General features: G+C 46.3%; 1 protein-coding gene across 5 annotated transcripts in view; it reads left to right on the top strand.

Moving 5' to 3' along the window:
* Window positions 1-14,461, top strand: part of CARMIL1 (capping protein regulator and myosin 1 linker 1) — a 318,108-nt gene that overhangs the window by 111,163 nt on the left and 192,484 nt on the right. For all 5 annotated transcript variants that reach the window (XM_041771073.1, XM_041771071.1, XM_041771070.1 and 2 more), the window contains exon 3: window positions 12,066-12,116. In XM_041771073.1, coding sequence (XP_041627007.1) covers window positions 12,066-12,116 — 51 coding nt within the window. The remainder of the gene's footprint in view (window positions 1-12,065; window positions 12,117-14,461) is intronic.

The following is a 14,461-nucleotide window of genomic DNA, read 5'->3' as shown; positions in this document are numbered from 1 at the left end:
GAAAAACAAGCTCTTTTTTTTTTCTAAGTGGTTTCCTCTCTTTGGCACATCCTCTGATTATGCCCTGGTTTTAAAGGATAGGTTAGCTTCTGTTTAAATTTTCTGTTAATCGTCACTAAAATAACATATGTTTTTTTCTGTATTTTGTCCAAAATCTGTCTCATCAGGACCCTGACCCACCCTTCCTAAGTTGTTCAGTTTTGTGGATTTAACTCTGTTGCCCCGTTGGCACAATCAAGGGCAAAATCAAGATATAGAAAGCCAAAGGGTATCTTTCTTTCTTTCTTTCTTTTTTTTTTTTTTTTAATTTTTATTTATTTATGATAGTCACAGAGAGAGAGAGAGAGAGGCAGAGACACAGGCAGAGGGAGAAGCAGGCTCCACGCACCGGGAGCCCAACGTGGGATTCGATCCTGGGTCTCCAGGATCGCGCCCTGGGCCAAAGGCAGGCGCTAAACCGCTGCGCCACCCAGGGATCCCTCTTAAATTATTTATTAAAGCAGATTTTGCTTATCCTGTACCCATTGCTAGAGGTGACATTCCCAGCTTATGGGAGCTACTGAATGCTGGAGCTGGAACCTGCCTTTCTGTAGTGAATTAATGAGTGAAGAAGTTCTTTGAACACAGTAGGCAAAAGATAGGGATGTCAGCACTTGGCACTTCTAACCCTTTCCTCTGCTAGGTAATCTTTTCTTGTTCTGTTTCTCTTCATTTTGACAGGTAAGTTGGGAATTAGCTAGTAGATGTGTTTGAAGTGGGTGGAGGGGAGCTGCAGACAACAGATTCTCAGGTACTTTCCTTCTAGGATATGCCTGTTAAATAGGAAGGATGTGTCACTTATGTGATAGGAAGCAGGAATACATGGGCAGACCTAAATTTTTTCTAATCCTTTTCACAGACTGTAGCAGCCTTTTACCTCCTAAAACCCTGAATTTTCATATCTGGAAAGGAAGGTGGGGAAGAGCTTTCCTTGTTGCCTTCACTTCTTCAACAGTCACTTGAGCCCCTGCTTTGTGCCCCACATGGGGAAATGTAGCTTTGAATAGGATAGATATGACCCTGCTTGCAGGCACCCTACAGTCTGGTGGGGCTGGCAGATGTGAAATGTATGATTCCATTGATAATTAAAATTGTAATGAGTGTCACTAAGGAAGTGTGCAAATGCTGTGAGAGTGTGTGATGGAGAGATCTGCTATAGTCTGAACTGTCTTGGGTTGGGATCCAAAGGATGAGTAGGTGTGAACAAGGCGAAGGTAAAGAAAGGAGGGGCAGTGGGGGGAGCATTTGGAGCAGGTGGGGGGCAGGACCCTCCCCTTTGGAGCACCAACTGGAGGCCAGTGTGGCTAGATGAGGAGGAGAGGGATGAAGTGACACTCAGAGCCACTGAAGTGTGTGGCTGAGAAGGGATATGGTGACATGTGGGTTCCAGACCCTGCAGGACCCACCTAAGTAGTTGCTGAGGTAGCATAGGAACCAGATGAGCATAGCATAGGAACCAGATGAGGTGGCCTGACAGAGTTGTCACAGTGGAGATGGAGGTGAGTGAGTGGATTTAAGGGATGTTTGGATGGTATTGAGCTGGGTGAAGGATGAGGTAGGGAGTGAAGGTGATGATGCCTGGATTTCTGCCTTGAGAAACTGCGTGGCTGCCCATGGGCATCCCTGACCTCAGACCATTGGAGGAAGAGCGGATTCTGGGAGAAGGACCACAAGTTGAGTCAGGGATATGCTGGGCTTTAGGCTTGGAGAGATATCCCAGCATCCCAGTGGGATTTGATGGTCCCAGCGAGGAGAGGTCTGCACTGGGCTGGATCTGGGGTGGAGTGGGGTCGTGGGAGAGGTTGGAATGGACTAGCAGGGAGTGGGGAAGGGACACGGAATAGGAGCAACCAGAGGGGTGAGTGGAAAGCCTGTGGAAGAGAGAACCACAGGCACCAGGGCTGCACCTGCACTCGTGCAGCTCAGCGCTAGGCTGAGGAGCGATCTGGTGAGGAAATGCTGAAACGTGCACCCTGGGTTTAGTCAGGCATATGGGATCAGGACCTCGGCAGGACCAGCGGGGCTAAAGCCCATTTTGAACAGTAGGGGAGAAAAGCTGGGGTGGGAAGATAAAAACAAAATATGCTTTTTTGAGAAGCTGGGCTCAGAGGAAGGGGGGGAGTTCACTGCGCCAGAAGAGGTGTGTACGATCCAGGGTCTCCTCTAGACCTTGTGCCCGTGGGAAGGGCAGTTTCCTCAGTTGCTTAAGGTTCCAGGGCATGTGGGCGGAATGTAATCCAGAGCCCAGGTAAAGGGATGGGCATTTATTTACCTTTGGCATGTCTGGGGGAGAGGAGGAGGGAGGGTGGAGGCAGCAGCAGGTGCAGGCAGGCCCAAAGGTCTGGGGTGGGATAGTCAGTAATTCCCTTCCGATTCCGTCTGTTTTCTCCATGAAATAGGAGGCAAAGCTGCCTTCCCAGTTGAAGGAAGTGGAGTCGGCTTGCAGGGTTAGATAAGTTCTCCAGCTGTGCTTGGCAGCCACCTCAGTGGGCATGGAATAGGCAGCCGGCAGGGGGGTGGTCATCCAGAGTTGAGGTTTTCCTCTGTGGGCGTAATGAGAGGACAAGGAAAGTATTAACAGTAGAGGAATGGTTTCAGCGAGGTCTCAGTGGGATGAGGGGGTGCGGGGGAGGCAGGATGGAGGATGGTCGGTGGCCTGGCCGTGCACGGGTTAGGAAGAAGGTGGTGGACTAGCCGAGTTAGGGGACAAGATACCTGGGGTTGGCTGTCATGTGCATGGAAATCACCTGGGAATCTTACTAAAATGCAGAATCAGATGCAGCCCGGTCTGGGATGGGGCCTCAGATTCTGCATTTTAACAGCCCTTTTGGCCCCTGATTTTACTTTGGGGAGAAATTAGAAGGTAATCATTCGAGTGAGATGCCTGAATTAGAAATTCTAGAGGTGGTGCAGTTTTTAAGCAATAGGTAATACGGCCTGAGAATGAGGCCTGGGAATGACGGAGCGGCCACCTGAGGCACTCAGGATGCCGGATGATGATGCTGGTGCATCATCTGCAACACTGCTCCCAGTTCCTGTTGCTTAACCCTCCCCCAAAATTGCGATGAGGTACCGAGTTACAGTCCCTCATCTTACAGGTGAGAGGTGGGACACAGAGAGTCCTTCCCCCAGTCACCCACGGGAGCAGTGGAGGTAGGACTCCAGAGCCCAGGGCCTTTCTGAGAATGGATGCGTGACTGACCCCTGGTGATGCTAATGGGGGAGGTAGGCACACAGATTTTTGAGCCAGGTGTTAGCATCATCTGTGAATGCAGTTAAGAGGGTTTAAGAGAAAGCTAGCGTTTCACAAGTTATTCCATGTAATCCTCACAACTGCCCTGCTGGGGCTATGCTCTACCCATTTTACAGGTAAGAAAAGTAAGACTCAGAGGGATTATGTCATTGATAAGTGGGGGAGTTTTCAAGTGAATTGGCTTTGGTTTGAGTCCAAAGTCTGTTCCTCCTCTATATCAGGTTTCACTACATCACTGCACAGAAATGCTAATTGTCTTCTTAGTCTCTGGGCGGAGGCTACAGTTACCATGGAAATAATCTCCCCTGCCCTGACTCAGGCTACATCCTGGCTTTGGAGGTACTGTCAAAGCTGAGCCCAGGGGATGGAGCTTCTGAGTTGGGCTCCATGTCTAACTAGCAAGTGTGCACACATCTCTTAGGTCTCAATTTTTTATCCTTATGGATCACTTCCAGAGCTATACTCTGTAAGTTTTAGGACATTTATAATGGCTTCTTTTACAGTAATGTCTCTATTACAGGCTTAGCATTTTCATAGGTTATTCTTAATTTTTACACAAGGATTAGTGTGGTTTCTAATTGAGGGGTGAGGGTGCTGCAGCCTGGAGACTTCAGGTCACCTGCCTGCTGCCTCTCAGCTCATGAGGTGGCAAAGCTGGGGTTTCTTCTGGGGTTGGTCTGACTGCCAAGCCCATGTTCTTGCCTCCCTACTGCTCTGCCTCAGCCTCTTCTGTAGCCTTGTGGTGGATCATGTTTATAGGTGTTGTAAGCCAGTGTGATCACGCTCTCAAAACCTCGACTCTGAGGAGAGCCCTGTATTTATATATTGGTTTGAGGGGGACCTCTCCTATGCATGCTACACACACACACACACACACACACACACACACACACACCATGTGCACGCTGATACCTCTAGAACAAACTTTTCATGAAACAGTGTGTGTGGCATCTACTTGCAAGGCACCTGATTTTCTTTTCTCTTCCAGTTCAGTTTAGTCCATTTTATTAAGATACTTGTTCAACTCTACTGATGACTGAACCACTCGCCAATGGGCTGCAGTCCTCAATTTGAGAATTCTCTGCAGGGGTGCCCGGGGAATTCAGTCCAGTTAAGCACTGGACTCTTGATTTCAGCTCAGGTCATGATCTCTGGGTCATGAGATCGGGCCCTGCGATGGGCCCTGTGCTGGGTGTGAAGCCTGCTTAAGAGCCTCTCTCTGCCTCTCCTTCTGCCCCATCCCTCCACTTGTGTGTGTGCTCTCTAAAATAAAAATAAAAATTATGTGCGTACCTGGATTTCATGGTATCACTATCACTCCCAGTCCTCTTTTCTTTCTCTCCTAATTTTGTATCTCTGAATTTCATGAAGAGTATCTGATTATTTATGTAGCAGCATTAAATCCAAATCAGTGCCCTCTACTCTGTGCCACCAGACTTTTGCAAAGTGGAAAAATATTTCATAAATTTGTTCCATGAGGAGGAAAGAAAATTATACTTTTAAAACTTGATGACAGTGCTAATATAACAAAAGAAAAAGAAGGAAGTGACTTCTGTGTCTCCTTGGCTTGAAAGATTAGTTCATAAGGCTGGGAAACATGGGCTGATAAAGTGAAATGGTGCAGGTTGGGAGGGGACTACACCATAGGATTCTGGTAAAAGACAATGAAACTAACTTCTTGTTCCAACTCTGCCATATAGCCAGTTGTTATCTGTCATTATTATGATAAACTTGTCCAAGGACACCTCTTTATTGGACTCCTTTCTGTGCCACGTCTTGTTCTGAGTACCTCACATAGAGTGTCTGGGTAGGTGATATTGTTTCTAGGCTTTTACAGATGAGGAGACCAGGGCACAGAGAGGCTAAGGAACCTGCCCAAGGTCGCACAGCTGGTAGTAAGTGGTCTAGTGGAGTTCACACTCCTGCTCTCTGCATCTGGCGCCAGTGCTCTTTGTCACTACGCCATAATGGTCATTTGTCTTTTCTTTCAAGTGGTTCTCTGTGGTCTGTGTTGGATGCCATGCCTGGGACAGGCAGTTCTCACTGCTGAAGTTTGAATCTTGAGAGGAGTCACGCATGGATGAAAAGTGACTGGAGTCCATCCATCCGATAGGAGCAGCCCGATAGGCCTCTCTATTCCTTCTTGCTTCTCGAATCTGGAGAGTAGATGGGGTTTCTGCCCTTCTTGAGCTCAGGATGTTTTTGTTTTTTTTTTTTTTTTTGGTGTGTGTGTGTGTGTGTGTGTGTGTGTTTTGTATTGTTTTGTTTGGAATATGAGAACGAGCCCCCCTCCCTTTTTAAATTGTGTTTAAAATTCTCTTGCTTGAAACAAAGCATCTAATGGATGCTGACCAATCATTCAACCCTTCCTGGTCTGTTTCCTCATCTGTAAAATAAATGAATTGGATATGCTTTTTCCCCAGGTTCCCCCTAAGCTCTGTGATTTTTTTTTTAAGATTTTATTTATTTATTCATGACACACACACACACACACATATACACACAGAGAGAGAGAGAGAGAGAGAGAGGGAGAGAGGGAGAGAGGGAGAGAGGCAGAGAGGCAGAGATACCGGCAGAGGGAGAAGCAGGCCCCATGCAGGGAACCTGATGTGGGACTTGATCCTGGGTCTCCAGGATCATGCCCTGGGCTGAATGCAGGCACTAAACCGCTGAGCCACCTGGGGATCCCAGCTCTGTGATTTTTAGGTAGAATTGGGTTCTAGTAACTCTCCCATTCAAGAAGAGACTGACTTGTCTTGTGTTGGGGAAGCAGAAGTTTTGTTAATTAATTGGGTTAATCTGACCCTTCCCTCCATGTTGTATGTTTTTTGTCCTCGTTGCATGTCTGTGACTCTCCTGTTGGTGAATTCATTTAGCACATAAACAGGACAGTGATGACTAAACCCATCCCAAGTGGGCAGGCCTGGAGGGTCCCAGTTCACAGCCCATCCAGGGCTCAGAGCTCCGGACAGAAATTGTCCACACCTGAGGGCCTGACTGGAGCCCACCTGTACCTTGAGGGGCTGGAGCTGGGTACCAGACTCATCTTATTCGGAGCTTAGGGGTGGCCTCTTTCCAGGAATCATTCTGCCTTGCAGAATGTGTCATTATAATAGAATCCATGTGGCATGATCCAGAGTTTTGTGTCAGCTGGTGCTTTGAAGAGAAGATCTGATATGGAGTGATTAAGGAGATTTGCTGTTTTGAAGTAGCTACATGTTCATCTGTGGAGAAACGTTAAGTATGTTTGTCTTTTTTCACGCTTTGATAATGCCCTACAACTTGCAGTAATGGGGCTGCAGAGGGAACGAAGTGATTGTGTCTGACAAGGTGTGTGTAAACACTCCGTTTCTGCACAGTGGCGTAAATAACCAGGTGAAAAAAAGAAATGGATTTGCACAGGTGTTAGAGAATGAAAACAGAACTCCCCTGGCTTTGTTGCTCTCCTGTCAAGGGAGCATCTGTCATGCCAGGGAGTAGGGCCCCAAGACGGAATTCCTCTCAGCAGATATTTACTGGGGACTTGCCATTCATTCCCAGCTGTCCACACAAACCAAAGAGGAGCAGGATCCCAGAATGTGGGGAACCCCACAGTGGACCCCCAGTGTAGGAAGGTGACATGGATCTCTTCCAATGCCCTTATTCTGGTTTCAGGTACGTTTAGGTCCACAAAGATGGTGATTTGTTCCATAAGGTCACTCAGCTAGGTTGAGACAAACCCCAGGGTAAATCTGGGTAACTCTCTTCTTAATTCAATGCTGTTATGGGCATATATGGTTTTATTATAATATTGAGATATACAAATAATAACACCCTTGTAGCTCTTTCACCTGCCAGCACTCTTCTACATGTACATGTACAATGTACAATGAACTGTTTAATCCTGCTAGCTCCATGGGCGTAGGTACAATTATTGTTCCCATTTTACAGAAGAAACTGGACCACAGAGAATTCAATTCACAGAGAAGGTTAAATTATCTTCCCAAGTCACACAGGTGGCAGATTGAATTGACATGTGGACAACCTGACTCCAGAGTTTTTCCTTCTAAACCACTAGACTAGGAGTTGGCCAACTTTTTCTTTATGAGACCAGATAGTCAGTATTAGAGGCTTCATATGCCCTAAAAACTTCCGTTGCTTCAACTCTGCCTTTGTAGTGTGGAAGCAGCCAAAGACAAGACGTCACATATATGGTGTGGCCATATCCCAGTAAAACTTTATTTATGAAAACAGGTGGGGCACTGGATTTGGCCCATAGGCTGTAATTTTTCAGATACTGTGCTAGACCAGACTGCCTTGTTAGGGCACATCTATTTTTTTTTTCATATAGATGTTTTTATTTTTATTTTTATTTTTATTTTTTTTAATAAATTAATTTTTTATTGGTGTTCAATTTACCAACATACAGAATAACACCCAGTGCTCATCCCGTCAAGTGTCCCCCTCAGTGCCCGTCACCCATTCACCCCCACCCCCCGCCCCCCTCCCCCTCCACCACCCCCATTTCATTTCCCAGAGTTAGGAGTCTTCATGTTCTGTCTCCCTTTCTGACACTTCCCACACACCTCCTCTCCCCTCCCCTCCCCTCCCCTACATTCCCCCTCACTACTATCTACATTCCCCAAATGAATGAGAACATACACTGTCTGTCCTTCTCCGATTGACTTACTTCACTCAGCATAATACCCTCCAGTTCCATCCACGTTGAAGCAAATGGTGGGTATTTGTCATTTCTAATGGCTGAGGAATATTCCATTGTATACATAGACCACATCTTCTTTATCCATTCATCTTTCGATGGACACCGAGGCTCCTTCCACAGTTTGGCTATTGTGGACATTGCTGCTAGAAACATCGGGGTGCAGGTGTCCCGGCGTTTCATTGCATCTGAATCTTTGGGGTAAATCCCCAACAGAGGGCACATCTATTAATGACAGAGGGAGACAGATACTCAGGGATATGGTGATCCAGTTTTATAAGGGACTGGGGGCCAGAAATTGCATGAAAATGATGTATTGTTTGCATTCCTTTTGGGTGAAGTGTCCTCCTGCTTTAGTTAGAGACGGTGATGGTCATCATGGCTGCGTACAGTGGGATGTTAGGAGGCTTAAGATCAGGAGACATTGATTCTCTTTCAACTTTCTGGGCGATCTTGCACAACAAGGCTCTGGGCATCTGTCGCTCATAACTCCATGGCAGTGATAATGACCTTCGCCACCTGCCCTGCTTTCTCCTGGGAGCATGTGTCTTGGATTAAAGAGGTCTTGTCCATGATTTCCTTGTATCTGTGAGTCTGGAAGAGGGTATGCATTAAATGGCATGCATCATTGAGTTTGCTTGCAAATTAGAGAGCACTTTGGGTGTATAAGACCCTTTTTTGAATGTTTGCCATCTGTAGAGCCCAATTTTAAAGGAAAGGCATACTTGGTAATCTGCATGAGAGAATGTGGATTTAGGTGGCATAAATTTATGGATTACCTTTGCGATGATAGGCTTTAGGCAATGGAGTTATTAAAGAGGGTGAAACAGGTATTTATTTCAGTTTTTAATAAGTGTGCAGTGAGAGGACTCCATAGCCAGCCTCATTATATATCATTTCCATAAAAAAATTTAGGCTTCTCTGCTAAGCTGTGAGTCTTAGCGGTAGGGAGGATTTGTTAAATAAAATAAATGTTTCCAAGTGAAATTTTGAAGTAAAAAGTTGAGTAGAGAAGCCTCAGAGGGAGCAAGGCTGCTGCCTGAATTTCAATGAAAGGGAGAGGAAATTCATTACAGGGGTTGAAAATGTGGTTTGCATGCTAAGGCCTTTGTGGAAGAATGGGTCTCCCCAGGAGGTAGGAGGGAAGTTATAGCTTGCCCAGGGTGACTAAATTTGCTTGATTAAGCACAGATATTTCTTCTGTTGCCCTCCGCCCTCCCCACTTTTTTTTTTTTTAACTTTGTAAGCAAATATATTGAACAGAAAATTTCAGCCTAGAGATTGTCCCAGAATCTTGGTGGGTTTTGTTGCTTGTTTTGTTTTGTTGTCCCAAACTATTATTTAAAAATCCAGTAAGCGTAGCTACTTAATCTTAATTTGAGAATCTAAATTTAAGATGCTACCACCTCAGTTATAATGCTAGAGCTGGTTTTTGGCAAAGACCTCCTGTGTGCTGGGCTGGGGCTTTATCTACATTTGTATCTTACTTATAACGGCATTAGTCCTGCAGAAGAATATTATTCTTGTTTTACAGATAGATGAGCAAACTGAGACATCGGGAAGTTCACTAACTCTGTCAGCATTAAACAGCTAAGAGAGTGGCAGAACCAGAATTTCAATCTGCCACAAAACCCATGCAAGGAGGCTGAGCAAGAGTCCTGGATTTCCGGCACACAGGATTCTCAGTGCTAGGGCTAAAAATATCCTGGGCAAATGGGAGGATTTGGTGACCCTGCAAGCAAGATGCTTGTTATCCCCAGCGTCAAAGTGGCGCTTATTAGCAGGATATATCGCAGAAGTTTTCCTGTGTCATTGCCACTCACCTGCTAGATGCCATATGTATGCACTTTAAGACCTCCCAAGATCACAGATCCCAGGGCAGTCTTGGAGCAGAACAGGAAAGCTAGGAGACTAAGTGCTTTGGAATTACCAGCATGAGCATAGCCCCATTTATTGGCCTAGTTTGCATTAATGGAGCAAGAGGCACAGTTCTTGGAACTGTAACTTTTCACTCTTGCTTCAGAATATCCCTTCACTGTTGATCTCACAAGTGGGCATCATCTTGGAAAAGGCTGGTCAGCTTTGGAAGATTTCACCCACTCCACCCCATCTCCTCCCAAACTATCTAAGACCAGTCCTCATGCCTCTGGGGACAGTAGATGAGCACCAGACATGTGCACCACCAGCCTGCACAAAGCTTCTTCCTCCAAAGCCTGGGCTCCCTCATGGATGTGGCTCTTTTCAAACAAATTCTTTTGGCCGTTGTCCAAATTCCAGAAGGACGCTTTGTACAACTTCTGGAGGACACTGTGTACTTAAAAAATATTTTTAAAGAAAGGGAGTTGGCACGCAGGACCACAGATTGCAAACTTTGTCATTGCCTGAGTGAAAGCAGAAGTGATCCTTAGAATAGCCACATGTCTACATGGAGTCAAGAGATAGATCACTCTTTATTCAAAAGGTGAATCCATATGAACATTCTGGGCTTTTTATCCTCCCCTTTAAAAAATGTACTGACCCAGTTAATACCCCATTAGTGGCACCCCATGTGGTGACTGATCAGGAGAGGGCTGGTCCGTCATCTGAAGCTGTGGCTGCCTGTGGAAGACTTAATTCCCCAGAGCACACCACATAGAAAGGGCCAGAAGGCCACCCTGTGCCTTGTACTGGTGCTTGCTGCTGCATGTCAGTTGTTTGGGTGCTTGTTTGAGATTCTTTTCTAAGACTTATTAATTAGATTCACACAGGGGACCTTGTAATCACTTAATTACCCATGTGCTCATTGTTTAACCATGTCAAAGGCGCCTTGTCATTTTTATTTCGTGTTTTGTTCAAGTTTCTCTGTGACTGTGTTACAGATGAAATATTCGTCCAGAATTCAGTATTTCCTCTGGGGTTGGTGTCTACTGCTTCGTGATAGGCATAAATACGATACAGGCTCTCAAGTGATTTGCCTAGGGCAAGCTCGGGGAAATGAGGGCAGAGTGGATGTCGGGGAGTGTGTCAGAGGACAGATGGGAGTGGGAAGTTGGGAGCATGGCCGGGGCACTGGCAGCCCCGGCGGGGCAGGAGTGGAAGAGGGGGAGCAGGTGGGGAGAGACACAGAGTGAGGGATTCACAGATAGAATCAGGCAGGCAGATAGAAGACAGAGACAGAGAGAGACAGAACCAGTAGGGACTCGTTCTTTTCCTTATGTTCCTCAAACATCCCTCATCCTGTCGATGATACTTATACCTGTTTATTTCTTTCTGGCTTTAAGTCCTGTGACTCGTCTGTGATATGTGTGTGTGGGCTATTAAGGAAGTGGGTTCAGGAGATATGAGAGGCAGTATAAGGCATTAGAAGCAGTCCCTGGGGGATCCCTGGGTGGCGCAGCGGTTTGGCGCCTGCCTTTGGCCCAGGGCGCGATCCTGGAGACCCGGGATCGAATCCCACATCGGGCTCCCGGTGCATGGAGCCTGCTTCTTCCTCTGCCTGTGTCTCTGCCTCTCTCTCTCTCTCTCTCTCTGTGACTATCATAAGTAAATAAAAATTAAAAAAAAAAAAAAAAAAAGAAGCAGTCCCTGGACCAGACCACCCCAGGTTCAAATCTCAGGTCTGCCACCTGCTTGCTGGTCACCTGGGCAAGTTACATCCTCTCTGTGTGCCTTAGTATCTTCTTTTTATTATTTATTTATTTTAAAAAAAAACATGTAATTTATTTATTCATGAGAGACACACAGAGAGAGGCAGAGACAAAGGCAGAGGGAGAAGCAAGTTCCCTGCAGGGAGGGCCCTGGGATCATGACCTGAGCCAAAGGCAGATGCTCAACCACTGAGCTGCCCAGGTGCCCTTTGTCTTGAGATTTTACAAGTGATTTGTTCAGCGTGGACCTTCGTATAGTGACTCTTAAACTAGTTCCTTACGGCTGACAAGCTGTCCCAGGTCACTTACTGTTCTTTCATGCCAGGAACCAAGCCCCATGGCCTCTTGATGCTTCAGTGTCACACAGTCCTGTAGGTGACACCAAAGCCTACTGGTCCTGTACTTGTACTGGTGATACTTGTACTGATGCTGCTTTTCTGTCCTGCAGGTGCTCACTTCATGCCGAGCCTTCCTTGTAACAGCACGGATCCCTACCAAGGTAAGTGCTCATTTCCTGCAACACACACACACTCTCCTCAGTGATGGAGACTTCACCATTTAGGCTGTTTCCAGGGTGCTCTTAGTGCACAGTATTTTCCTTCCTTCTCCTCAGAAAGCCCCTCAGCATTGTGATGATGAATAGTTTTTACTCTGTCCTTTCTCCTCTTCTTGTGTAAAAGCATCCCACAAGAAGGGGTGAAGTGTTTTGTGCTCTTATCCCTGAGGCTTGTGATTCCAGTCATTTCTCTCTCTCACCTGGGGCATGGTTTACACATTCCTCAGGTCTAACTCTTACTTCTTTCGGTCCAGTAGCAGCAGATTTTTCTAAGGCTTTGACATGTGGGAAATAATCTTCATCACTCTGAAGGGTTCATTCCCGGTAGCAGAGCACCTCAGCCACTCTGTGTGTACACTGACACCACTTTGTTCTTTAAATGAGCTATTTAATTTTGCCAAGATACCGATCCACTGTTTGCTAGTCCAGGGCTGACAGTGGCTGCTGCCTTTTTTCTTTCTGATTATACAAATGCTAAATTTTAGGAAGTTTCCACCAGGAATGACCACTGGTCCCTGCCCTCTTTTGGAAATGTAAAGTTAGTCACCCTCCTTCCCTCTTCCCTCCCTCCCTCCCTCCCTCCCTCTTTCCCTCCCTTCCTCCCTCTCTCCCTCTCTCTCTCTCTCTCTCCCCCTCTTCCTTGATTTTTTTTTAAAGATTTTATTTATTTATTCATGAGAGAGAGAGAGAGAGAGAGAGAGAGAGAGAGAGAGAGAGGCAGAGACACAGGCAGAGGGAGAAGCAGGCTCCATGCAGGGAGCTTGATGTGGGATTTGATCCCAGGAACCCAGGATCACGCCCTGGGCTGAAGGCAGGTGCTAAACTGCTGAGCCACCCAGGGATACCCCTTCCTTGATTTTATTTATTCATGAGAGACACACAGAGAGAGGCAGACACACAGACAGAGGGAGAAGCGGGCTCCCTGCAGGAATGTGGAGCTCGATCCCAGGACCCTGGGATCATACTCTGAGCCGAAGGCAGATGCTCAACCACTGAGCCACTCAGGTGTCCCCAGTTTCTCCATTTCTACTTTGTTATAAATGAAATCAGTTGTTATGTGAATGGTATTGGGCTGTTACCCATATATTAAGACACCTGAAGGCTATAAGGAAGTGAATGAACCATTATCCCATGGTGAAAAATTAATTGCAGAAGGAAATTTTATGAGCTTGAGAAATAGTCAAGTAGCCTATTGAGTAGAAGGCCCCTGAGTAACATGTTTACCTTAATTAAAAAAGTTTTGCCGCAGAAAGGTGTATTACTTCCTGGGAAGTCATCCGCCTCTCTTCTGCTGGCTGCTTCCATATCCCCCTCCCTTGCTCTGCCCTGAGTGAAGGTCTGGCTTTGTTCTGTGATGTACATTGTGCTCCACGTTGGCCTGGCTAGGGTAGCCAGGACATTGGTTCTGATTTCTGATATTGTCAGCATCACAAATTGAGCAAAGCAGTTTTTCTTCCAAAGTGATCTGTGTTCAGGTCTCCCCCTTAGCCAAGGCTGATTTTCATGTGCTACGGTACACCTTGGCTGAGAGGCAAAACCTATGTCAGTGACATTAATTTTCTGGGGATATAATTATATTCAGAACATTACTGTATAATAGGTACTGATTATGGCATAGATTTCTTCTCTTTTCTTTGGGGGTTGATTAAACATCTTTTGTCTTCCTGTTAAATGTATCATATATGCAGTCACATGTACAAAATAGAAATGTATATCTCCGGGATCCCTGGGTGGCGCAGCGGTTTGGCGCCTGCCTTTGGCCTAGGGCGCGATCCTGGAGACCCGGGATCGAATCCCACATCGGGCTCCCGGTGCATGGAGCCCGCTTCTCCCTCTGCCTGTGTCTCTGCCTCTCTCTCTCTCTCACTCTCTTCTGCGACTATCATAAATAAATAAAAATTAAAAAAAAAAACAAAAACTTTAAAAAAAAAGAAATGTATATCTCCATGATGAACCACAGAACAATCTCCACAGTCACACCCAGATGAGGAAATAGAACTTTGCTGTCACCCCAGAAGGCCCCAGCTCTGCTTTGGAAGTGGGAATGGGTAATTATCAGATCAGAGGTGGACCTGCAGAGCTGGGTTGAAGGATTGCTCCACATCAACCAGATGAGAGGGTCTTCTGCTGGTCAAAGTTTAGTGGTATGAAAGAGCACCATACTTTGGGGAACAGGGGTGTGTGGAGAGGCTGTGGGGGAGAGAAACAGGTCAGAAAGGTGGGTGACTCGGAGGGGAAGACATTCCTGCAGGACGGTCACACAGTCACCTGTACATTTGCTTATTGCC

This window comes from Vulpes lagopus, chromosome 10 (genome assembly GCF_018345385.1).
Source record: "Vulpes lagopus strain Blue_001 chromosome 10, ASM1834538v1, whole genome shotgun sequence".
Taxonomy (NCBI): Eukaryota; Metazoa; Chordata; class Mammalia; order Carnivora; family Canidae; genus Vulpes; species Vulpes lagopus.
Note: the sequence above shows the minus strand (reverse complement) of the source record. Positions and strands in the feature narration are given on the sequence as shown.